This window comes from Bidens hawaiensis, unplaced genomic scaffold (assembly GCF_021521415.1).
Source record: "Bidens hawaiensis isolate Kalapana, Puna unplaced genomic scaffold, B.hawaiensis_p1.1 tig00053101_1, whole genome shotgun sequence".
Lineage (NCBI taxonomy): Eukaryota > Viridiplantae > Streptophyta > Magnoliopsida > Asterales > Asteraceae > Bidens > Bidens hawaiensis.
Window position 1 is genome coordinate 18,558 of NW_027506242.1, and position 26,552 is coordinate 45,109.

Below are 26,552 nucleotides of genomic sequence, written 5' to 3' on the forward strand. Positions count from 1 at the left end.
AGGTTTGGAATTCCTATAAATCTTACTGAGGTTTCGTCTTGTGGCATTAAAAAAACACTGAGGCTGTCCATTTATTAAAGAAAACAAAGTTAATTATATGGGACGAGGCACCTATGACTCATAAACATGCGTTTGAAGCTTTGGACAGAACCTTGAAAGACATGTTGGGTCAAAGTGGTAACATGAATAATGAAAGGCCATTTGGTGAAAAAGTTGTCGTTTTTGGAGGTGATTTTAGACAAACTCTTCCTGTTATTCAAGGCGGCACGAGGCAAGAAATTGTTAATGCATCTTTGTGTTCATCCTACCTTTGGGGTACTTGCAAAGTACTTAAACTAACAAAAAAACATGAGGTTAACCGTTGGAAGTGACAAATCTAAAATACAAGAAACAAAAGAGTTCGCTAATTGGCTTTTGGATCTAGGAGAGGGAAAACTTGGTGGTCAAAATGATGGTGACGCGACTTTTGATATTCCTGGCAATCTTCTTATTAAGGATACCATTGATCCTATTTCACAATTAATTGACTTTGTAAATCCTTCTATCCTCAAAGACTATGAAAATCCAAATTTCTTTAGTGAAGGAGCCTTACTTGCACCAACAAATGAGGTGTTTGAGGAAGTTAACGATCGTTCGTTGAGGAAGTTAACGATCGTTTGTTGTCCATGTTTCCAGGAGAAGAGAAAGAATACCTTAGCTCTGATAGTATATGTCCAGATGAAAATGTTCGTGACACGCTTCAAGAAAATTTTTACTCTCCTGATGTTTTAAATGGATTAAAAATTTCTGGAATGCCAAATCACAAGTTAGTACTAAAAGTTGGAGTACCGATCATGCTACTTAGAAATGTTGACCAAAAAAATGGTCTATGTGATGGAACAAGATTACAGGTAAAGAGACTTTATAATCGTGTTATTGAAGTTGTTGTCATGTCTGGAACCAATATTGGTGACCGCACTTATATTTCAAGATCAAATCTTATACCAACAGATAAAAAAATTCCATTCAGATTTCAAAGGAGGCAGTTTCTAGTTGCTGTTTGTTTTGCAATGACAGTCAATAAAAGCCAGTCTATCACTTTCTAGGGTTGGTTTATTTCTTAGACAACCAGTTTTCGCCCATGGCCAGTTATATGTTGCGCTGTCTAGAGTTACAACAAGAGAATGGCTCAAAGTACACATTTTTGATGAAGATGGTCAAGTTTCAAATAAAACTACAAACGTTGTATATAAAGAGATTTTTAGATATTTATAATAGCTATGTCATGTAATTCTATTTGTCTTCATTTTAATGTATTAGATGTTTTGGTTGAATCTTTAGTTTCATTAACTTTTTTATAATATAATTTATCCAACCCGTGTATCACACGAGTACCTAACCTAGTATGTATTTATATATATATATATATATATTCTTCGAACAATTAAGTCGCATCAAAATAGAAACGTGGCATCTAAATATTTGATTTATGATACTTGTTGATATAGATGCTTGCTACGCGTGTATTCGCTCAAATGTGTTATTTTTTCATGAGGATTTTAAATAATTATAAAATACTAAGCATAATAATACAATTTGGTAGCCGCCAAACTTATTCTTGCAAGTGAAGGAATTTAAAATTTATTTTTAAACCTTTTCTTGATATGTACTCTTTGACATTCGACTACACATACGTTTATGAACTTCCAAACATAATTTAATGTTCCATCGCAGTTTAATATTATGATATATGTTCATTAGATAACCGGTCTTGTATTTGAAATGTTGAGAATGCAGTGTATGTTATTAGACATGACTCATTGTTACGGTTAGGTCACAAAATAATCAAGTATTAAGGATATGTTATTCTTAAAGACATGTCTGGATTAATTATCTTTCTGAAGAATTCCGGAGTTCTGTCAGGATCAAGGATCCTCAGTAATTGTTATTACTAATGGTTGTTTCTTATATGTGGGTTAATATTTGATAGGTATAACGACTAGAGGACCTAATTTACCTTATATCTCGTTACTGACTCATTCAGCACGTGGTCAAAAGTGATGGGCTAAGCTAGTGGGAGAGTGGCAGATTTGTAGGGCATCTAGTTATAGATATTTTTTCTTTTTATCGAGCTTATGATCAATTAGGGTTTTACACACTACACGTTCATTATCAATCTAAGAGCAAACTATAGCAGAAAACACACACTTAGAAATCTTGTATTCATTGATCATAACCTCCAACCTTGTAACCTCATTTTTTGATTAATAAAGTGGTGATAGACGATTTGTCATCAACCGGGGTTTTTGTGCCGGCGATCCGACCAAGATCAAGGGCTTTTCCTCGCAACAAATCCTTGTGTTCATGTTTGTAACTGTTTCATAATCGTTATTATTAACTTAGCACTAAACCTCACCTTACAAATTTGGTTACATTATCCTTAGTTGATTTTTGACCAAAACACTTACTAAGACTTTTGGAGTACCCATAAATTATGATTTTCTAGTTTACGTTATGTTATAAAGAAATACCATTACATATCTAACCAACCTTTATCATTTTCTTACGACATAGATCGGTATGCATTCACGTTTCTTCAATATTGTAATTATTATAAGGCCGGTCGTTGTGGGTTTAACCCCACCGGCGGTAACATCCACCATGACAACACTTTTGCAAACTGGTTGGCGTTAAAAACTGAGTCATGTCAGCGTTTTCAGGCGTTACTAGCAGGTAACGTGTTAACGGACGAAAGAGAAAAGAGGGGAGCATTATGCAAACGTAACGACGGTATACCACAACAAGCAACCTGAGTTCTAGTTAGGTAACTGTTTTGTTTTTGTACTCTACTACATTGATATCCGAGCATAACTCTTTCATGAATTTCGCGTATGAATCATTGAGGCATTAATGGTGTAGCACTCTTAATAGGATTTTAACCTTGAACTTGAGTCACCATAAGTTAAATAAGTTGAACTCAAGAATACAGTCATGAAGAAGTTATTTTTTTTCATGTGTGAATATATATATATACATACTAAACGAGTGCCCGCGCGATGCAGCGGCTCTTTGAACGTGGAATCTATTAATCACGTAACAATTATGAGTGTTCATGGTTCGGTTTAAAACCTTGAAACAACTGGTCATCGGTTTGGTTTCCCAGCTGGGTTGTTTACTTTTAGTCGTTTTTTTTTTACTTCCTTTATCCTTTCATGTATCATATTTTGACTTAGTTGGAATTGATGATACGGTTATATTAATAATCATTTTAAGCAAATTTTATTATCAAAGCTTAAACTCTTAAACCAAACCAGAACCAGAATGCTAATAACAGTTTGGTTTTAATTTTTAATGGTTTAGTTTTCGTTTAAAAACAACCAAAACCGGCATTGAGCACCCTACGTAACATATTAATTTTTTCAATTGAAAAAATTATAATAATATTATATATAAATTAAAGAGAATAAAATACTCTTTTTTATGGTGCAATATATTTACAAAAAATATTAACGTATGAAAAACTTATTGTCGTTTAAAAATCATGGGTGAGAAGTTGGTTTAAAGTTAAAACTAAAAACATGATATGGTTAAAGATGAGGGGGCAAACTTGTAAGTTGAGTGAATTGTGTTTAAAGACAAGTTTACCCTTAATTACACATGTACTTCATGCTTTAAGTGTTGTAAATTACTTAAAAACAGGTGTCTTAATTTTCCCTTGTTTGGTGTATTATATATAGTATATATATATAGGGGTGAGTTAACCTACAATAATGACTTATCATACATTAGGTACGCGACATTCCAGAGCGTTTGATTAAAAAACGCGCGGTGGCAATTTCGTAAATAACCCAACAGTAGTTCGCGATCAAAATTCGTCGATTACAAATCAACTCTGATCCAAATTAGGAACTTGTCGCTCAATCTAATCTAATTTCTAAACTCTAATCACATCTTAAAGTATGAAATCTCTAAAGTTAAAAACTAAAATTGAAATAGAACGTCCCTGAACATTAAAAATCTTCAAATTGATCAAAAATTGATGATTTAATCAATCGAATTGATGTGTAAGTGGCTTTAGAATCATCAATCGATTATGAACATACTAATTAACACACTTAATTGAGCTATGATTAGGGTTCATATTTAAACGTTCTGCTCAAAGTTTAAATGCTCTGACCAAAATAAACACCAAAATTGATGATTTAATCAATCGAATTGATGTGAAAGAGGCTTTAAAATCATCAATCGATTATGGAATTGCAAAAATAACGCACTCAATCGAGCTCTGATTAGGGTTCAAAATATTATGTTTAAACGTTCTGAAACAAAACTGAAGAGCTTTAAACGTTCTGACCAAAAAAAGAGCAACTTTAAACGTTCTAATACGTTCAATGAAGTTCTGAATGTTCAAAAAACAATAAACATCTTTAAACGTTCTAATACGTTCTAAGAAGTTCGGGTTGTTAAACAAAGTTTAGAAGTTCTGATAAAGTTTAGAAGTTCTAAGAAGTTCTGGGTGTTAAAAAAAGTTTAGAAGTTCTGATAAAGTTTAGAAGTTCTAGGTGTTCAGAACTTCTAAAACTAACAAAAAAAATTAAGCACCTATAAACATGAAATTGAACACTGAAATCACTTCATATAATCTCATAATCATCAAACAATCGTCAATCGACCGTTAATTTGATCATTGATTCGATCATATGAACAAAATATGGAACATCTGCAACTGGGTTTCTGCAAATGGCGTTTAAAACTTTAAACGTTCAGTTAAAACCCATCACTCAAAACTCAAAATTGATCAATTGAAACTTCAAATTGATGATTAATTAGACCAATTTCAAAGTTTAATTGGTCAATTAGTTCAACAATTTCAATTTCAATTGGTCAATTTTATCAACAGGTCGTGACGGAAGAAGATGGTGTACGGTGGACGGAATCATTGGATGGTGGACGGTGGACAAGATCGTTGGATGGTGACAGATTGCTGAACGGACATGTTGAAGGTGGACGAAATCGATGGGAGCAACGATTTGATGAATATTACAATATTGTCACCGCGTGTTATTTGAAATCGACGGGGATGCGAGTCACGTACGTAATGTACTCGATCCATATATATATATATACACACGTACAGACACTCCAAACTCATTTGGAATCTGTTAGTTTCTTGTCCAATACGAATATACGATAAAGTCAAACCTTTTTCCTTCCGATTGCCTTCTAATCGCCGGTTACTTATCTGGCCGGCGATCAAGTCAAAGTTTTGTTTAGTAATCAATCAATCAATCGATGATGATGATGATGATGATAATTTAACTTATGAGCATTAGGTTTGCCTTAAGACGTTCAATTTCCAAAATAATGGCTCAGGAGGAATTGAACTCATCATCTGCTCCGGCAACGTCATCTCTGTGGCCTTCTGTTCTCCGTTGGATTCCGACGTCTACTGATCATATTGTTGCCGCTGATTTATCACTCCTCAAGTACTTACTTACTTATTATTATTCCCTAATTATTGTTGTTTTGTATAATTTCTGATTGTTATGTTAATACTTATAAATGATTATATCTGTGATTATTATAAATAAAGAGAGTACTTTTACACCTGGACAATTATATCTGTTAAGCGTCAATTTCTTCATTAAGTAAAATTAAATTAGATCCTTTGAATTGTTTTAAGCCTTAGGTTGAATGTTAACTTGGACAACACTTTAAGCATAAATTAGTTACAAAATAATTAAGCAAATAGGTAGATATCTTCACAGCTCAAGTTTGAAATCTAATCTTTAGCATATTTTAACTGTTTTGTATTCTATAAGCTGAAATGCGCATGTGTTCAGCGAATACTCGAATTAATTAATCCAACTTTGAAACCTAAATTCGAATTCCACTACTGAACTCGAACCGAATCGAGTTTCGAGTTTTTCGAATATGAACATCCCTGATTAGTACAAAACTTTTCTCTTGTTGATCGTTATGTTCTAAAAAGGAAAGAGCAACTTACAAGCTGCAAGAAGCCCAAAAAGCAGTACGAATACAAAATAAAACTAAAACAAACACAATCGACTCACCACTCTACAAAGGGAAATTTTAAGAAATTGAACAAACACCAAGCTTCCCAATCTAAGTTGGATTTCCGCCTCCTATGTTTTACCCAAAAAAACGATATAGCCTTTATGTCATTTACCGTTTTGTCAACCAACACCGGAATATTATTGAAAATCTTTGTCATTCCTTGCCTTCTAAATCAAACCAACAAGTAACGAGTGAAATTGCTTGTATTGGTTGACTTTCCTCCTTATTTTCTTATACTTATTTGGGAACTTCAACACCTCTTTAACCGAGTCAAAAACCGCGCTGCCATTAGTTTGACCCAACTATGTATAACGGACCAAATCCACTTAGCCACCCTACAATTAATCATTAGGTGCACTGAAATTTGCTGGCCTTCCAAAAAAAATTGTTATGCTCTACTAATAAGTTAAGTGACATGCCAAGTTTCAATTTCTTCACAATTGAAGTTTGAAGTCTAATCTTAACATTTTTTAGGTCTTTTGTATTTTATAATTTGAAATGCTTGAATGTAAACTGAGAGAGCACTTTATAAACAAAATTAGTGAAGTCTAGCCTTAACATTATTTAATTCTTCTGTAACTTATAATTTGAAATGTACATGTGTGTACCGACAAAACAATGAGTATAGGAATAGTATATTCATTATGATCTTGTTTGATGCAAATATGCAATCTGAATCGCAAAGCAGGATAGCATTTGTTGTTATATTTTTCGAAATTTCTTATAAATAACAATAGTGAAAATTTTAGGTTGTAACTGTTTTGGATTGAATACCAGGACACCATATACTCAAGAATAGGTTAACATTGGGTCCGGACCACCTGGTTCTAAAGTGAGCTGGTTTCGTTCCGCTAGCAATGAACCACGGTTCATCAACACGGTTACCTTTGACAGCAAAGAGGGTTCACCTACTCTTGTAATGGTGCATGGATATGCAGCTGGTCAAGGTTTCTTTTTCAGAAATTTTGATGCTCTTGCAAAACACTTCAGAGTGATTGAAATTGATCAGCTTGGGTAAGCTCAGCACGCAATATATTTCCTTCAATTTCTTTCTAATTTGGGCATTAACATTATTCTAATGAATAGCGTCTTCTTTGTAATTTCAGTATCTACTTTATTATCTCTTGATTCTTTTTGTTTTGACAGTTGGGGTGGATCTAGCAGGCCTGATTTCACTTGCACAAGTACTGAAGGTTGTTTCTTTGGCTTGTACTCTATTGATGAAATATTTATGTGCATGTAGTCATGAAATTATTATTAGAGTTACGTTCTGTTTTGTGTGGTTTTGGCCATTTTTAACAGTTTAGTCCAAAAATGAAACCTTTAGCTCTTTGAGTCACTATGGCTTTATTTTCTTAACCATTTTCATCCCTAACACTAACTCTGTTAGATTTTTTTCTTTTAGTTTTCTTGAAATGACCAAGTGCCCCTGTTTATTAAAACTTTTTGGACTGAACTAACTAAAATGACTAAACCATATAGAGAAAGTTCTCTTTCCGTTCATGTGGTTTGGCCATTTTAACTAGTTCAGTCCAAAAGAATTTAATAAATAGGGATATTTTGGTCATTTCATGTAAACTAACAGAAAATCTAACAGAGTTAGTGTTAGGGACAAAAAAACGTAACAAAGTAAATCCATAGTGACTTAAAAGGGTTGAAGGTTTCAGTTTTGGACTGAACTAGTTAAAATGACCAAACCACACAAAAAGAACTTATTATTATCATCTTCATTATTTTACTAATTAATGCAAAATAAATGTGGTATATTTCAACAGAAACCGAGGCTTGGTTTGTTGATTCCTTTGAAGAATCGCTAAAAGCCAAAAACCTTGATAACTTTATTTTGCTCGGGCATTCATTTGGAGGGTACATTGCAGCTAAATATGCTCTTAAAGTAAGCCTCATGCAGTCATGCTAACAATTGATTACTATAACAATAATAAGAAAAATATAAGCTGATTACTGAAAATATTAAAGCATCCGGAGCACGTACAACATCTGATTATGGTGGGACCCGCTGGATTTTCGTCTGAAACCGAGCATAAATGAGAGCGACTCGCTAAATTCCAAGAAACATGGAAAGGTGCGGTTTTGAATTATTTATGGGAGTCCAATTTTACCCCTATGAAGGTTGTCAGGTAATAAAATCTTCTTTGACCACTTGTTTGTCGAATGTTGACCCATAAGTTTACGCTATAAGAGTGTCTCGTTCTGGGTTTAAGAAAGGGTAAATAGGTAATTTTGCTTACCATTAGGTAATATTCTTGTTAGATGTATGAAGCTCATTTCCATATTTGGTTATAAATTATCATATAACTTGTCAACCTTAATGTTTCATATGTTGACTCATGTAATGCAGAGGTTTAGGCCGGGTTTGGTCCAAATCTGGTCCGTAGATATACAACTGCAAGATTTGGTGAAAGGTCAATTGGTCAGCCGTTGACTGAGGACGAGTCCAGATTACTTACAGGTGATTGAAATCGAACATCTTGACACATCAACATTTTAGAAAAACAATTTTAATGATTGATTATTTTAAATATAGATTATGTGTACCACACTTTGGTGGCAAAGGCGAGTGGAGAGCTGTGTTTGAAGCATATTTTTTCATTTGGGGCGTTTGCTCGGAGTCCTCTATTACAAAGGTATGTTAATTTGTTTAGATATTTACTTTCAATTTATGAATAATAGAAAACATGTCATTTTTTGTATTGCATAAGTTTAACATTTCTACATTTTATGATTTCAACTATCGAAATATCATTATCTGTTTTGGGTGCAGATCTTCTGACTGGAAAGTGCCAACAACTTTTATATACGGTGTCAAGGATTGGATGGATTACATACTGGCTGTTGAAGCACGCAAGAATATGCCTGTGGATGTCCAATGTGAAATCATACGGATCCCACAGGTATCCACACAAATTGATGATTTTGATATATATACACGCACACACATACATGTCACATACAACTGACTATTCAATACGCAACTGATTTTAAGTTGAGACTGTGATAACTCATAACTGTGTAAACACATGTATCTAATGTTTATAACCAACTTTAATGTCATGATACTAACATATGTTTATATGATAATACGATTTACAGGCGGGTCACTTTGTGTTTCTAGACAACGCGACAGGTTTCCACTCGGCAGTATTGAACAGCTGCCGTAGATTTCTGCCACCGGATCCAGATAACTATCCTCTAGAGGAAGGTGTTACATCGGTAGGATCATTTGTTGAATAATTCTTCATAGACTGTATTATATAATGATTGAATATTATTTGCACATTGTACATTAACATATTTGATATAATGTGATTGTTATAGGCTCTTGCCAAGTGTTATCTTACAACACTTGTATTTTATATACTCTATTTATTTTATTTTTTTAAAACAGCAAAAAGGCACCATACACTTGTATTTTATAAACTCTTTTTTTTTATTGTTTTGTAACAGGCTAACAACATAAAGGCACTGTTAGCTACAGTACTTATACAATAAGCCACTTTTCACAATTTTGTAGGCATGTGAAATTTTGATTATTCGTATTTTGTCAATTAGCATAAGATGAAGGTGCTGATTTCTTGCACAACCATTACCATATAACATTTCAATTTACAAACCAAATATGGGGGGTGATTAACTAACTGATTATATATAACTAGGCACAACTTCTAATGCCTCAAATCTCTCATAAATTCATCCAAGACTGATATGGATAATCACAAACGAAAGTAATAATTTAGGAAAACGTAAACAAGATGAATCCACGTTAAGTCACATAGGTGAGAATTTAATTCACAAGATGAATCCATCTTAGTCCATAAATTCAAGTATTCAAACTCCAAACAATGCCACAAATCGCAATTGTATAAACTGAGGTTCACAATCACGAACTATGTGAGAATCTTAGTTATCAAAACCACTCATGGGTTCTATTCCATAAACGCCAACTTGTAAGAATCAAGTTCTTATGGACATATCTTGTGAATATTGTGTGTGTGGATCAAGTCCACAAAGCCCTTTTTTAGAATACTTTGATTTGAAGACTTTTATATACTTTTATAAGTAACTTGTTTACATTAGAAGAAATTCAATCTTACAAATACAAGTTTCTTTAAAAGTGGGTTTGCAAGCTGATTATACCACCATTGATCCGTGTTGCTTGTTAAATACACGATACAAGAAGCATAACGCCTAATGGCACGTCCATATGTTATTCAATAGATCTCTAGCCTTAATCTTGTGCATTTCAGAAACCACGCGTCACACGCTTTTAATGAAAATGCTAAGTGTATACAAAGAGGTTGAATAACCACAAAACTATAAAAACAATATATTTGAACTTTGGAATATGAAGGAACTCTTATGTGGCCTTCTTAGTTGGGAGTAACACCCAAACCACACTTCTTTAATGGAAACTGGCCCGACCCAAACGCGTTTATCTTTAATGGACTTAGGCCGGTAAACATTGATCTTTAACATTGATTTAATAATGTTAGATCTTCGGCCTAGAAGACTACGACTCTGGAACCCATACGCATTCGGAGCTACACCTCAGAAACAATATTAACTATTTTCAAGCATAATTTGGATGGACATTTGTACAAATTAACAATTCACCTAGCAACCTCGCTCTCCCTAAGAGTGCGAGCTTTGGAGCTTGCGAACACAACATACCTACATGGCTACATGCAGACAGTGCTTTGGGCACAATGCAGCTTGTACCCCTAATGCTTGCCAAAACGACGTCTTGTGCTACCCACCATCCAATTCTAGGCCAATAACAGACAATCGACACCACTTTACCAACACTACTTGGCGAGCTACCTAGTGCTACAATCCAAACCAGAAGCGAGTATAAAATAATTTTTCTTCTAACATGTCATGTTGTTGTTATCCTGATTAAATCAGATTATATTGTCTCCATCATACACATTACACAATCATCTCCTGATGTTGAACCATCGACGCTAAACCACATGTGAAGGGTCTTCATTTAAACACAATACATTACACACAAAAGTAATCAGATCTCATTTAAACCAACTACTATCTATGTAAAGATGTTTAAAATTTCAATGTTTAATGATAGACAATGATGTAAAAAAACCTTCACCTTGATGCATTCTATAAATGTAACATCCCGAAATTTCTAAAATAAGATTTAAAATATTATTTGCGTCGGGTGAAATAGTTGAGTTAGTGGAGCGATAATAATAATAATAATAATAATAATAATAATAATAATAATAATATAAGAAAGAGTAAGTAGACTATTTAAACCATTCCACCTTGGTGGAGTGGCCAGGCTGATGAAGGATAAGAACCTAACCTCTTTGAGGTCTCAGGTTTGAATCTGGAGGTCATCCCGAGTTTTCTATTACAGTGTATTTACTCCAGAGGGCTTGCTCTTGTGGAGGGTACAACATCTGCCAAGTGGCAGGTGGCTGGAAATTTTCTCGGGGAACGCATAGCCAAACTCGGATGCCAAACGTGGGCCCGGTTAAGACAACATAGTCTTGGCCCGAGTGGGGCGGTTGGGGCTTCCGACTTGGGAGCTGCAGTCAACTTAACTGTGAAATTCGCCGCTTAAAAAAAGTAGACTATTTAGATTGGTTGAGTTATGGACCAAAAAGAAAAGATGGGCCTTAGTTCCATGGGCTTAAGGGAGTATAAATACCCCCCTTAAACCCTAATTCTTTTCATTTTCCATCCATCTTAATCTCTACACACTCAAAACACACACAAACAACACCCTTTGTCGGCCGTGAGAAAGAAGAGAGAGTCCAAGATTAAAACCAAGCCAAATATTGATAGATCTTGTTTATTTAAGTAAGATTCAAGACTATTGTTCATAACCAAGATAAACCGTGGCCTAACAAACGTTTAAAGGCACGTTCTTGATCTTTAAAGTTTACGTTTTTATGAACGGTTGGCCTTGAAACTTAAAACTAGAGTAGATCGGGTATAAACGAACCATAAAGTAACAAACTTGATGTTAAAATGGACTTACGAACTTATGGTTATGATTGGCTTGTTTAAATAAATCCTAGATCTAGTTTTGGACATTTTAGCCTTAAAGGTCCAAACATTAAGGTTAACTGGGTCAAGTTTTGGCCGAAAACGGTGGGGAAAACAATTATGAGTCCATACCGAGCTTGGCAAGATGTTAGGGTTAAAACGAGTGGCCATAATGTTGATAATGGACCGAGCCGTGACTTATTAATGTAATAAAGTGCAGCACATTCGCTTACACTTGGGGTCGCATACAATGGACTCGCATACAATGAACTCGCATACATTACGCATACAATGAACTCGCATACATTAGACTAGCATACATAGACTCGCATACAATGAACTCGCATACATTAGACTCGCATACAATGAACTCGCATACATTAGACTCGCATACAATGGACTCGCATACATAGACTCGCATACAATGAACTCGCATACATTAGACTCGCATACATGGGACTCGCATACAATAACAAGTCGCTTACAATGGTTCATTAGATTACAATTCATGCATTAGATTACAATGCATCATTAGATTTCAATTCATGCATTAGATTACAATGTATCATTAGATTGCAATTCATCATTAGATTACAATTCATGCATTAGATTACAATGTATTATAATACCAATCTAATACAAGGCCAAATATTCTAAGTATAAAGTAATCTAATACAAGGTCAAATATTCTAAGTATAATGTAATCTAATACAAGGCCAAATATTCTATGTATAAAGTAATCTAATACAAGGCCAAATATTCTAAGTATAAAGTAATATAATACAATGCCAAATATTCTAAGTATAAAGTAATCTACTACAAGGCCATATATTCTAAGTATAAAGTAATCTAATACAATGCCAAATATTCTAAGTATAAAGTATCTAATACAAGGCCAAATATTCTAAGTATAAAGTGATCTAATACAAGGCCAATAGATTAGATCAGACTTAGCCATTTTGGTTGAAATACAAATAGGATGAGTATTGATACGTGTAACTTATATACAGCCAGCATGGCTCAGTTAAGAAGAGGAATAACGATAAACGGAGAACGTAACAGGATCCAGATGAGTTTCTAGCCCCACTTCCTTGTTATGTTTTCGGGGCTGTGTGCATACTCGATGTGATTAGTTAATAGACTTACCTTAAGTGTTAAGTGTATGCTATATATGATATATGTGATAGATATGAATGATTGCTTGTCAGTACGCGAACGATCTTCGGATATTACTCGTACTGTCAGGTTATAAATAAAGATATGAATGTTGTATGTAATGTAAGGATGATGTATGAACGTTACGAATGAATGCTTGTCGGGGCGTGAACGATCTTCGGATATTGCACGTATCGACAAGGAGTATGAGTGTTATATGAATGATGTAAAGGACGCCTAGAGCATTCTCATGCTACGATGTAATTATTGTATATGCAAAGTAAGTATATGCAGGTACATGAATGGTATATGAGTTCTACGTCTGACGTAGTAAGTTAGGATGACAAATCCCTCTAACTTTTGTTGGACATAAACTCGTCATGTGATGGCGTAGTTAAGGACCGCGGGCCTTATACGAGTTATAGACGATAGATGAGAACGTAGTTAAGAACGGTGGGCCTTATATGTACTTTAGATATGAGCCAATATAGGAAAGGACTGCGGACCTTATACGTGCTGTAATTGTGTTGTGATAGCATAGGGGAGGATTGTGGACCTCGTACGTGCTATGAAATAGGTTGCAACATAAGGAAGGACTGCGAACCTTGCACGTGTTGTTAATGTAGGATGGTATAGGGAAGGATTGCGGACCTTGTACGTACCATGAATGGTGAACATAGGTAAAGACTGCAGACCTTTTACGTGTTCACGACCTTGAGTATAGGTATAGACGGCGGACTATGAACATACTCTCGGTGGACTAGGTAAGTGTTAGAATGTATGCATGTATGTAGGACAGAAGGGTAACTGGTTAAGTATGGATATGTATCTTCGGATATGTAAGTATATAAGATATATGTATGTATTGTATGTTGCCTGATTAACTAGAACTCACTCAGCGTAGCTGACTTTTAGTATGCACGCATGTGAGTAGAATGAGGCAGCTGGCTTGAGTGGGGACACATGGCAGAAGAATAGGAGTCTGACATCTGAAGACTTATGATATTTTATAATTATGTTCTGGTTTTGAAAGACAAGATGAATGATTTAAGATATATTATGAAGAAATACGTAATGTTTAATGAAAGTTTTAATATTCCGCAAACGTTTTAATTAACTTTGATGTGTAGAACTGTGTTTATGAGTAAATCCAATACCCAATGTAAGGCACCGGTAACGAGGTCTTACAGTAAAACTTTCTAAATGCATCAATACAAGCTAATTTAATTATAACAAAGTGAAGTACAAAAAAAATCGACAATTCATTGTTAAAACAATAATATATCATTACCATAAATTTCATTTGTGTTCATAAGAAGGAAAGATGTTTGGCATCTTCTCTTCGAGCTTACCTGTAACACATCCGGTTAAAACTATCTATTTTGACACTTTGATGGGTAAGTGTGAAATAGAATATCACGGGTCCAAACCCTGTATAGTTTAAAAAAAACAATAAAAGAAAATTAAATTGCTAATATGAGTTTTAAACCAACAAGATAATAATGTCTTAAAAAATAAATATCAATGTTAAAACAATAGTTTTTGTCATTTGTTGTTACTTCCGAACTGTTTGAGCACCTGTGCCGACCGAAACAAGAATTTATGCAGCAGTGACAGAATCTCGTGCCTCTCCTTTGCTTTCCTTTACTCACTCACTCAACAACAACAAACATAACATAATATCTTTTACCCTCAATTTCTACACTTTTTACCAATTTCCGTAAACCTTGAACAACAACAATGGCGGCCAGGGGTAGCAGATCCGAGAAGGTGAAGCGGATCTTCCAGCAGTTCGATTTGAACGGTGACGGTGGGTTGAACAGAGAAGAAATGGCGGCACTTGTCGTCGCTGTAAACCCTAGGGTTAAATTTAGCGACGAGCAAATTAACGCCATTCTTGATGAGGTGTTCCGTACATACTCTGATTTCATTGATTCCGATATGGGTCTCACTTACGACGGCTTGTTACGGACTTACGACGACGGCGCCGGTGACGTTGATCGTGATTTTGAAGCCCTAGGGTTAGAATTCAAACCCCACGATAATAATAATAATATTATTATTGATAATGTTGAAAATGAAGTTGAAGTTGAAGAAAAGGTGAAGTCGCCGTCGCCGGAGAAGATTCCGGTGATGGAGACGCGGCAGCGGACGGTGACGTGGGCGGCGTCACCGAACCACGGGATAATATTCGATGACACGTGGAAGCTGATTGATGATTTGGAGATTTTGATTAAGAGATTAATGACAAAGCAAATGAAGGATGTGAAATCCAAAGGGGAGAATTCGGATATGTATTCGGATCCCGGGTGGTCTCGGGAGTTCGGCCCGGTGGGGGAGTCGAACAAGCCGATTGTTTGGGACGAGGCGAAGCAGGACTACGGTCTTTTTGTTAAGGAGTTGAGTGCGTTGAGATCACGAGCTGACGGGTCGAGATCTAGAGAGGAGGCGTTCGACGGGCATATGGCGATCGGTCGGGTGTTATACGATCACCAGCTGTTTAAAGAAGGGTTGTTGTGTTTTAAACGAGCGTGTGAGTTGCAGCCGACGGATGTTCGGCCTCATTTTCGGGCTGGAAACTGTTATTATGCGGTTGGGAGACATAACGAGGCAAAAGAGGAGTTCATATTGTCTTTGGATGCTGCGGAAGCGGGTGGGAATCAATGGGGTTATCTTCTTCCTCAAATTCATGTGAATCTTGGAATCTCGCTTGAAGCCGAAGGTATGATTGTAAACGCGTGTGAGCATTATCGTGAGGCTGCGATTCTTTGTCCTACACATTTTAGGGCTTTGAAGCTTTTGGGTAGTGGTTTGTTAGGTGTAGGTGAGTATAAAGCAGCTGTTAAAGCGTTAGAAGAAGCGATTTATTTGAAGAACGATTATGCAGACGCGCATTGTGACCTCGCGTCGGCTTTGCACGCGATGGGTGATAATGATAATGCGGTTAAAGAGTTTCAAAAGGCGATTGATTTGAAACCGGGGCATGTTGATGCTTTGTATAATCTTGGTGGGCTTTATATGGATATGGGTCGGTACCAACGGGCTTCTGAGGTTTATGTTCGGGTTTTGGGTTTGTGGCCTAATCATTGGCGGGCTCAGTTGAATAAGGCGGTGTCGTTGTTGGGTGCGGGTGAGACCGATGAAGCTAAAAAGAGTTTAAAAGAAGCTTTGAAGATGACTAGTAGGGTTGAGTTGCATGATGCGTTATCTCACTTGAAGCAACTTCAAAAGAAGAAGTTGAAGGCTAACGGAAACGGGGAGGATTCGTTTGTTATAATCGACCCGTTAAAGTTTAAGACTTTAGGTGAAAAAACATCATCAAGACAAGAAATGGCAACGGGTCTTGATATCCGATCATTTCAAAGAATCACTCGGATGTTTAGATGTGATGTTGAGCTTCTCAAGAAGGAAATGAATGAAACCGACGCCCCGTTAAGTTATTCGGGCTACGGTGGGCCTCAAAAGTCGATACGTAAGCCCGCTTTAGAATGCATTCTTAGAAGATTATTAAGTTTCTTGAAAGCCGAAACCTTTGTAGGGGCGGTTAAGGCGATTAACCTTAAAATCCTCTCGGTTCTTGACGAATCCGAATCGGGTAGGGTGGATTTAGGTATGTTTTTTGCTGTTTTAGCCCCGGTTTGTGGTGGCCCGCCTGATAAACGCAAACGCGTCGCGTTTGAGTCACTTTTATGGCGGCCTGTTACTGAAGAAAGACACGGTGGTAAGATTAAAAAAGCCGACGCTACATGTTACATAAAGTTATTGAGATCAATCTACATTCCTTCGCATCCAGTAAGCGATGTTTTGGACATTCACGGTGAAACAGATGCTTCTTTGATCTCGTTGGCCGAGTTTGTTACTATGTTTGATGATCAAGAGTGGGGTTTCGGTGTGATGTCTACTTTGTTAAAGCTTGAAACCGGAGACCGAAACCGCCATGGAAACCACATGTGTTCGGTTTGTAGATACCCGATAATTGGGTCGCGGTTTAAGGAGATGAAGTCAAGGTTTAGCTTGTGTAGTCAGTGTTATAGTGAAGGGAAAGTGAGTCCTAATTATAAGCAAGAAGAGTATAGTTTCAAAGAGTATGCTAATGGGAGTGAAGCAGTGAAAGATAAGTGTATGTGGTTTAGTTCAAGTTCACATAAAAGTTCATAAGGTACTATTAGTTCATTAGGTTTTTTTTATTAAAAAAAGATGAAAAATGATTGTTGATGTTGTAATGTTTTGTTGTAGCTTTTATACTTCTTGTAATGTGTGATGAATGTTTTGTATAATAAATCCTTTTGAGGCTACTTAAATCCTATTTCCTTTACTATTTTAAGTTACACAGTTTTATTAGCATATTTATACATGTTTCAATTATTATTTATCAAAGTGTTGGGTTGGAGACAAATGTATGGGCAAAGATGGGGTGGGGTCAATGATTATTACAACTAAAAATAGTAGTTATTAATTGACATATAACTAATTTGGTTAGTTGGTATAGTAAAATAAAAAGGGATTAGGGGTCCATTTTATAGGTTGTTGGATATTAGCTGTTGCCATGATTATAACTTTTGCTTTTACCTTTAACCAAACAAAGATTGTTTAATCTTAACACCCTTGATTAAGACATTGTCTCCCATCATGACATCTTTTTCTTTTGATTGTATGATTTTTTTTTCTAATGATTTCTATGAAATACCAAAATCAATCTTTGTGGTTTGTAAGTGTTTAGATTTCTGAAGAGTATTTGTATAGGTAGACATGGTTATGTGTAAGAGTATTTTCTTTTTAATAGTAAATTAGACACTTATTTAAATTGCATTGGTATGGTTTCAATGCAGAAGGTCAGGATGAAAATCAAATATATTGACTTGGAGGTAAATGTTTAAACTACTGGTAGCATTACTATCTCCCATTTCTTTTGAGTGTTTATATCCTCCAATGTTAATCCCTGACTTTGTTGTGGAGTTATGTGGAGTTTCTAGTTGAGAGTAAAACTAGACTCATCCACATAATTGAACTAATTGTTAAAACACCATTTCCTCCTAATACACTTTGTAATACAATCGAACACCTTTATAGACATGACTTGTAGAACGTGCCATCCATTACACTTGGCTTACAGGGTCACTCTATAATATTCTTTCGTATTGTGAATTCGTAAATATAACGCCTAGACAGTATTTCAAGTTCCACTCAGTTAGTTTGACTCTTCCAAACATGTTAATTTTGGTATTAACTATTTGTGAAGAAAATATACATTTAGGTATAACCATAACCGGTGGCCGGACCATAATTCATATGTTGTTATGTTATTTGATTTGTATTGGACCATATGCGTACTTGTTAGAGATACTAGTTGGGTTTTGGCATGGGCTTGTAAAGGATTAGGGGCCAGACTTGGATAGTCCATACTTATATTTCTTTAGTTGAGGACTTAGAGGTATGGGTAGAAGGGCAAGGTGACCGCAGGGAAAGGCATTACCGGAAGGAAAGTAGCCCAACTCAATGTCTTACGCATCAGTGGCCTTTGAGTGAAAGCAGTAAGTCAGTGGCCAAGAATCATCGATTTTGGAGTTACCAGCTCAAGGCAGCTCATGGGAATTTCTTTAAGTAAGAACGATCCCCAGTGTCATCCTCTTCGTCTTCTCTTTAGGAAAGCAAGTCCCATCGAGTTAGCCAAAAAACCATATCGTTGCCCGAACTACCCCTCTCAATGCCTGTTTTCTTACTTTCATTTCTATTGAGTAGTCAACGGCTCGCTCAAAGGTTCTTTTGTCGTTGGGGCTTACACCTTGTGACTCATTCATTCGGCATAGCGTTCCTCGGGCGTCGATCAATCCTGAATCACAGGCCGCTCTGTCTGCTTAATGCCTTCTATTGAATCGATTGGTGCCATTTCTTCTCTTGGAGGCAGGGCAATAGATTCATCTTGTCCTTAGCTTGTGAAGGGAATAAGGTAGGGTAGCCAAAGCCCCCATCGTCAGCTCTTTGAACGGGATACTATTACCTAGGTTCCTAAACTTGGAATAGATGGCGGAGCGTAGGTGGCAAGCAGTTATATGTATATGGTGCTTTACTCGTAGACGCTTCTCCAGCTCTCGCAAGAATTGTATGGGAGTCGTCCTCGGAGGGACTTCCCGAATGACCGTACCGGTCCGTTTCCACGATTTCATCTATATTGAATCTCTTAAGAATAGCTTATATAGTCATGGTTCAATTCAGATCCACTTACTTTTGATTTCTTTCTCATTTGTCGTCCAACCCAACCTCAGACTCTTTCTTCCCGACCTATTTGACTCTCTGGCCGCAGTTATAGTTATTTAGGTGGTATCCCGAGATTGAAGAGATCGAATTCCTCCGGGGAACACACGAAACAAAGATATGAACCGGTTTATTAGCTAAATGGCAATTGGCGCATACAATACGTCCAGTCGCTTCTCGTGGATTTTCATAACCCTGCTGTGCAAAAATGGTTTTGGTTGGGCTGCTTGGTACGGAATTCACTGAGATTGACTTTAGATATCGCATTTCCGGTATAGCATTTACTGTTCGATATTTCCGGTATGTAATTGACTCGTATATAAAGAAAGAAAGTCTTTCATTTCCTAGTTCGATATTCCAGATAATCCATTAGAATGACTGATGTCCCCCCCGAACACAGCTTACAACTTTCATCGTACTGTGCTCTCCAAAGAGCAACTCTTCTCAAAATCTCACTCAAAAGGTTCAAGGGTTAACTTATAGCCATTCAATCCCATATACTTAGTTCGACCTACCCTCTACGAACATTTTATGAACCCCGCTTTTTATCAATTATCCTTTCCCTTCCGCTGTTCATCGATAGACGAAGCTCTCTCTTTATCATCTCGCGCCAGATGCAACAAAGGATGAGTCCTTTTTCCTTCTCGCGAACCACGGAAGCGCCTAGCACCCAGAGGAGCAAAGCTTATTTTGGAAAACGGCGCATAAAAAAGGGCTGGCGCGTTCTACGGGCAATCAATCGCTGTGATCTGCTTTTACCACGTCGGGTTGGAAGCAGATGGGTTTGAGGAGGACAGGTTCGCCTAATGATCGTTAGCCGATAAGAGCGATGAATAAGGGAGGGTATATTTCTCCGACGAGCTCGATGACCACGAAAACCCACTGATTTCTTTTCGATCGGAGCATCCAGCAGCGCAACCCGGTTCTACTTGACTAAGCCCGTGCTCGTCCAAGGAGGGAGTTTGCTTTACCCAACCCCCTTTTTGATAACAAGGCAATTTCTGGCTCGTGCAATCAATAAAAAAGATTCGCGTTAGTAAGCTAGCTTTGTAAGCTAAGCAAGCCTGGTTCTCCGGGCAGAGGACTTATCGCGATGCCCGCGGACCAATTTACGATGTCTCCGTCGCTGACGTTCGTCAAGCAGGCCACGTGGATTGGCCAGGGAGAAAAGCAGGATCGCCCAGAACTCAAAGTCTCTGATAGATATCAGGAACTGCTCTCATTTTATCAGACTGAATTGGGTGAGATCGAAGCAATCACAGCTAGAAAGATCCAACATTCAACGCGTCAGTATAAAGAGTGTATAACTGCTCTCTTTAAAACGAGCGATGAGAGGAAACCATTCATGGTCTCTGATCTCGAGACGATTCTGAGCGAGTGATCACAGGTCCGGGGACAAGGTACTCAGTTGTGGAAGGGCACTGCCTCACATTAGTCTTTGTTACTCAGAAGTTGCGTCACTACTTCATGTCCTTCACAGTTCATATTGTGACAATATGTGACCCAATCAAACACTTAATGTCTCGAGCTATACTATACTCATAGGGAGAGCTGCTCGGCGGTTCCTCACTCTAGCAGGTTATGACATGAAATGTGTAACTCCCAACGCAATGAAAAGTAAAGCCTTAGTTGATTTGCTTGCCCATTTCCCGAGTGGATAATATTCATATGTACCTCCATCAGAGCAGAACTCTCAGCTGCAGTATTGGAGGAAGCCAACAAATTTCAGAAAACTTGCCTCCAATGTAAATTCTACCCATGTCCAGCAGAATGTGCCTTAGAGCATTCTATTATGAAGACTAGAGAAAGCCTTATATTTATTGTATTTTTTTTCTGGATCACAAAATCCTCCCCTTTGAAACAAAAAATGTAGTTGGAATAAAGAAAAGAATAGTATGGGAATGGGAAGGTGAAACCGTGAAAGTGAGTTTTGTATTATTTTACAGTATTATCTTTAGAACTTATGAGGGAGGGTACTTCTCTTTTTATAAAGAAAAGAGAAAATGCAATTTGCCTCCCTGGATTATATCGTCGCGGGATGGATTAACCATTGAAAACGAAATTGTGAAGGTTCTGCCACTGTGAAATTTGGGCGGGACAGTCTGTGCCCTTGCCGTGAGTTGACCATGAGTTGACTGACCAAAAAACGTTGAAATGACCATTTTACTCCTGAGCCTATAACTAATTCTAAAACTAAATATCCAATATCATGTAGAGGGTGGGGTTCGAACCCCCGCCCCTGGTTTAACAACATACAACACCAACCATTTGAATTGAACTAACATTTGATATATTTATAAAATATGTAATATATATTCACCATTTGAACTGAACCAAAAATTTAAGTTTTTTAGTAAAAAACTTTATACAATATATAATATATATTCTATATATTCACTATTTTTTTAAACCTTTTTTCAAAAACATTTTTTTTTGTAAAAAACTTTAACGAACTCGTTTTTTAGTAAACCTTTCGTCCAGAAACAACGAAAAATGTCGATTTTTTAGTAAACTTTTCGTCCGGAAACAACGAAACGGGTCGTTTTTTAGTAAACTTTTCATCCGAAAACAACGAAAAGTGTCGTTTTTTAGTAAACTTTTCATCCGAAAACAACGAAAAGTGTCGTTTTTTAGTAAACTTTTCGTCCGAAAACAACAAAACAGACCGTTTTTAGTAAACTTTTCGTCCGGAAACAACGAAACGCGTCGTTTTTTGGTAAACTTTTCGTCCGGAAACAACGAAAAGTGCCGTTTTTTGGTAAACTTTTCGTCCGGAAACAACGAAACGGACCGTTTTTTGGTAAACTTTTCGTCCGGAAACAACGAAACGGGCCGTTTTTTGGTAAACTTTTCTCCCAGAAACAACGAAACGTGCCGTTTTTTAGTAAATTTTTCGCCCGAAAACAACGAAAAATGTCGCTTTTTAGTAAACCACCCGAACCCGAACACAATGAACACAAACATTTGTTTTATATATATAACACAAACACAAAATACATATAACAAAACACCCGAATTATAAACTTCGGGATTTTACATACATAACATACTTATAATTATTCACCCGAATTATAAACTTTGGGATTTTATAACGGAAGCATAAGGAGACGCGGCCCAAGATTCCACGTACGGTTGAAGTTGATTTGGTTTTGGCCAGCTAGGTTGACGAAAAACCAAGCCATAATCGCTCGAATCCGGAGCTTTATCCGGAGATTGATATCAATCGGGACTCCTAATAGAACCTGATTGAAGTTGACGGTGATTATTAGAACCATCTTGAAGCCGGGGTATGACGGGGAGATGGAGCCGGAGACGGTGGGAGCCGGGAAGCCGGTGCGACCTGGAAGACAGAGCCAGTGCAACGGGGAGCATAGCCGGGTGCGACGGTGGAAGCCGGAGACGGTTGAGGGGGCTACGGTGGATGGTTTTCGGGTGGCTACGGTGGGTTCGGGTCTTGGATGGTGGCTGCGGACGGTGGGTTCGGGTCTTGGATGAAGATGAAGATGGAGGATGGAGGTATGTATATATATATATATGAAGATGAAGTTGAAGATGGAGTGTTGAGGAAGTTGAGAGGGGTTAGGAAAAGAAGGAGTGAGGAAGTAGGGAGGAGGAAGTCTTACGGGGTAAGTAGGGAAGAAAATAATACCCGGCGGTCGGGCTGCCATTTTTCCCGTCAAGCTGGTTTTTCCCAGCTTTTAAAAAAAATAACAAACAGAATGGCACAGACTGTGACCTAGGGATGAGCAAAATCGGGACCGGTACTGATGGTCGGGTATTTTGTATATATATTAGTGTATTAATTATGTAGTTTTATTGAGTATATTGTTAGAACTCTGGTACTTCATACGTGCTTTTGTATTTCAGGTAATTGATCGTTAAAGATGATAAATGCGAGACCTGTACGAGCATGGAATGATATCTCGGGAAGACCGAAGCATGATTTGATGTATTGGGAAGTGTTACAAGGATTCGGGAAGAGTATGGATGAGAAATCATAAGCCAATGCTAAAACTGAACAAGATGGGTTGACAATATGCGACCTTGAAGTAAAACGAGCATATTCTGAGCTAGAAAATGAGTTACGGGAGCCATAATATATGAATTTTGGGTTTCTCGACGAGAGGAATCCAAATATGAGGTTTTCTTTGGTGTCCGTACACGACGGGTAGGGTCTATGGCCATCGCGATACGCGATGGTCTTAAAACACGTGAAAAAACGGATTTTGACCTATATCTTCTATTTTCGGAACCATAATCAGGATTGACGACTTCCAGCAGCTATTAGGCGATTTTGGGTGAATTCCAGGGCTACCAATTATCTCTTGATCAATCCTAATGGCCTCCCTCATCATAATTGAAGATCTATCGATTACGATGCTCGGCTAGTCTTCTCCGAATCATACCCGGGATGTATAGAACTTTTACAGTTTTTCTCATGTGATTAAGAACACCAGGCATAATTGTTTGTGGTTGATATATGATTACTGATGTTTAGTATTTCTGTGTGTTCAGTCGGTTTAGGTTTACGTTGGTCTGAACGATTTGTTACCAGTTGCTAGATAATTGATCATATGATTATTTGATTAGATTGAATACGATAAAACATATAATTGCCCTTAACTGAGTCACACTGGCAAGTACCGTTTGATAACCAGTGCCGTGTGTAAAGCGGTTATTGATGTCTAAGGTTTTGTCTGATTGATCAGTCTGTAGTTAACCAGTAATAATTAATCTGTTAGGTTGCATGAGATTACTATAGGTTGCTTACTTGAATTCCCGGGTGTGATTTGCTTTGTTAATTGATTGAAACTTCTTTACTCGTTTGCTTGTTTAACTCTAAATTTAAATCATTGCTTGTGTGATCAGCACTAAATCTGTTACGTCATAATATTAAAGTTGCTTACACGAATCACATTGACCACATACTCCTGGTGGATAGGATACCTTACTTATCCTATCTAGATAGTTTAATTAGGTTTTTGATTGACTCAAACGATTAGGATTTTAGAAAACCTTTACATACACTTTCCTCCACTAAATAAATTTCCTTACCCGACAATATCCCCCTAGGAGCCCGTTTGGACCTAATTCCTGTTTATTTGCTAAACCAGACATTACACACCATTTCAGCCTTGGCCTTCACTTTATGTTAACCCTGTGTGATGAAATCCACTTCGTTATCGAGTTGTATATAGTTAGTTGTTGAGAATAGTACACAATGTATATATGTCTCGGTTGAGTTGTAAATATGTGTTTGTCAGAGTTGTATAATTATTTACTTCAGTGTATTGTCTATCAGTTGGTAAAAAAAACAAAAAAAAACAAAAAAAAACAAAAAAAAAAGCCAAAAAGAAAGTCAGTTCTTATTCAGTTATGTAATTAGCAGTCTGTTTATTTTTTATTAGTTGTTTGTGTATTTGTAAACTGGGTTACATCCACCTTAGTCACTAAATATGCCTATTCCGCACCCAACCTAAGCCCCAGCAAAACCTTAGTCCGAGTCTTTATGCAACCGGTGGGTAATGGGTGGAGATAAGACTGGCCTGCAAGCTTATTAAGTTGTGACTCATATTTGGTATTTGAGGGCAGAGACATATACTGGCACATCTTTTGCTAGTCCAGATATTAAACCGATAGGAGTGTTGATAGTGTGAGGGGTATGAACATGTATGCTTTAACCGGAAACAAAGTACAATCGTCTGGACGACTCTATTGTTTTTATTATAGCACTTAACCGTATTTGTGGGATGTCAATCTAGAAAGTGTCAGTCTAGGAAACTGGGTATGACCTTAAACCTTACTAGTATTAATAGCGATAATTCACATACCTATGATGGAGGTTAATGTTTACTTTAGAGTTTTGCTTGAGGGCATGCAAAAGATAAGTGTGGGGATGTGATGGTCGGGTATTTTGTATATATATTAGTGTATTAATTATGTATTTTTATTGAGTATATTGTTAGAACTTTGGTACTTCATACGTGCTTTAGTATTTCAGGTAATTGATCGTTAAAGATGATAAATGCGAGACCTGTACGAGCATGGAATGATATCTCGGGAAGACCGAAGCATGATTTGATGTATTGGGAAGTGTTACAAGGATTCGGGAAGAGTATGGATGAGAAATCATAAGCCAATGCTAAAACTGAACAAGATGGGTTGACAATATGCGACCTTGAAGTAAAACGAGCATATCCTGAGCTAATAAATGAGTTACGGGAGCCATAATATTTTAATTTTGGGTTTCTCGACGAGAGGAATCCAAATATGAGGTTTTCATAGGTCGCAGTACGCAAAGGGTAGGGTCTATGGCCATCGCGATACGCGATGGTCTTAAAAAACGTGAAAAAACGGATTTTGACCTATATCTTCTATTTTCAGAACCATAATCAGGATTGACGACTTCCAGCAGCTATTAGGCGATTTTGGGTGAATTCCAGGGCTACCAATTATCTCTTGATCAATCCTAATGGCCTCCCTCATCATAATTGAAGATCTATCGATTACGATGCTCGGCTAGTCTTCTCCGAATCATACCCGGGATGTATAGAACTTTTACAGTTTTTCTCATGTGATTAAGAACACCAGGCATAATTGTTTGTGGTTGATATATGATTACTGATGTTTAGTATTTCTGTGTGTTCAGTCGGTTTAGGTTTACGTTGGTCTGAACGATTTGTTACCAGTTGCTAGATAATTGATCATATGATTATTTGATTAGATTGAATACGATAAAACATATAATTGCCCTTAACTGAGTCACACTGGCAAGTACCGTTTGATAACCAGTGCCGTGTGTAAAACGATTATTGATGTCTAAGCTTTTGTCTGATTGATCAGTCTGTAGTTAACCAGTAATAATTAATCTGTTAGGTTGCATGAGATTACTATAGGTTGCTTACTTGAATTCCCGGGTGTGATTTGCTTTGTTAATTGATTGAAACTTCTTTACTCGTTTGCTTGTTTAACTCTAAATTTAAATCATTGCTTGTGTGATCAGCACTAAATCTGTTACGTCATAATATTAAAGTTGCTTACACGAATCACATTGA

At 36.9% G+C, this 26,552-nt stretch overlaps 1 protein-coding gene and 2 pseudogenes across 2 annotated transcripts; all 3 read left to right on the top strand.

Annotated features, from left to right (window-relative positions):
* The first annotated feature begins 113 nt into the window (after positions 1-113).
* Positions 114-2,792, top strand: LOC143617210 (uncharacterized). Its single transcript, XM_077089838.1, has 4 exons — positions 114-315; positions 425-631; positions 676-890; positions 2,598-2,792. Exons 1-4 carry the CDS (start codon positions 114-116, stop codon positions 2,790-2,792), a joined length of 819 nt encoding a protein of 272 aa, XP_076945953.1.
* A 2,383-nt stretch (positions 2,793-5,175) lies between these two features.
* On the top strand, positions 5,176-9,426 carry LOC143617208 (putative 1-acylglycerol-3-phosphate O-acyltransferase; annotated as a pseudogene). Its single transcript, XR_013150791.1, has 9 exons — positions 5,176-5,465; positions 6,835-7,071; positions 7,204-7,250; positions 7,833-7,951; positions 8,035-8,220; positions 8,425-8,527; positions 8,603-8,702; positions 8,840-8,969; positions 9,169-9,426. The product of XR_013150791.1 is annotated as a putative 1-acylglycerol-3-phosphate O-acyltransferase (transcript).
* Positions 9,427-14,952: 5,526 nt separating this feature from the next.
* LOC143617206 (putative TPR repeat-containing protein At1g05150 pseudogene) lies at positions 14,953-17,407 on the top strand (annotated as a pseudogene).
* The last annotated feature ends 9,145 nt before the right edge of the window (positions 17,408-26,552 follow it).

Excerpts from the sequence above, each read along its gene's own strand:
- LOC143617210 (XM_077089838.1), top strand. The coding sequence starts at position 114 with ATGACTCATAAACATGCGTTTGAAGCTTTGGACAGAACCTTGAAAGAC. Across the intron at positions 316-424 it reads GTGTTCATCCTACCTTTGGG|GAGAGGGAAAACTTGGTGGT; the intron begins GTACTTGCAAAG and ends TTTTGGATCTAG. Across the intron at positions 632-675 it reads GTTTGAGGAAGTTAACGATC|GAGAAGAGAAAGAATACCTT; the intron begins GTTCGTTGAGGA and ends CCATGTTTCCAG.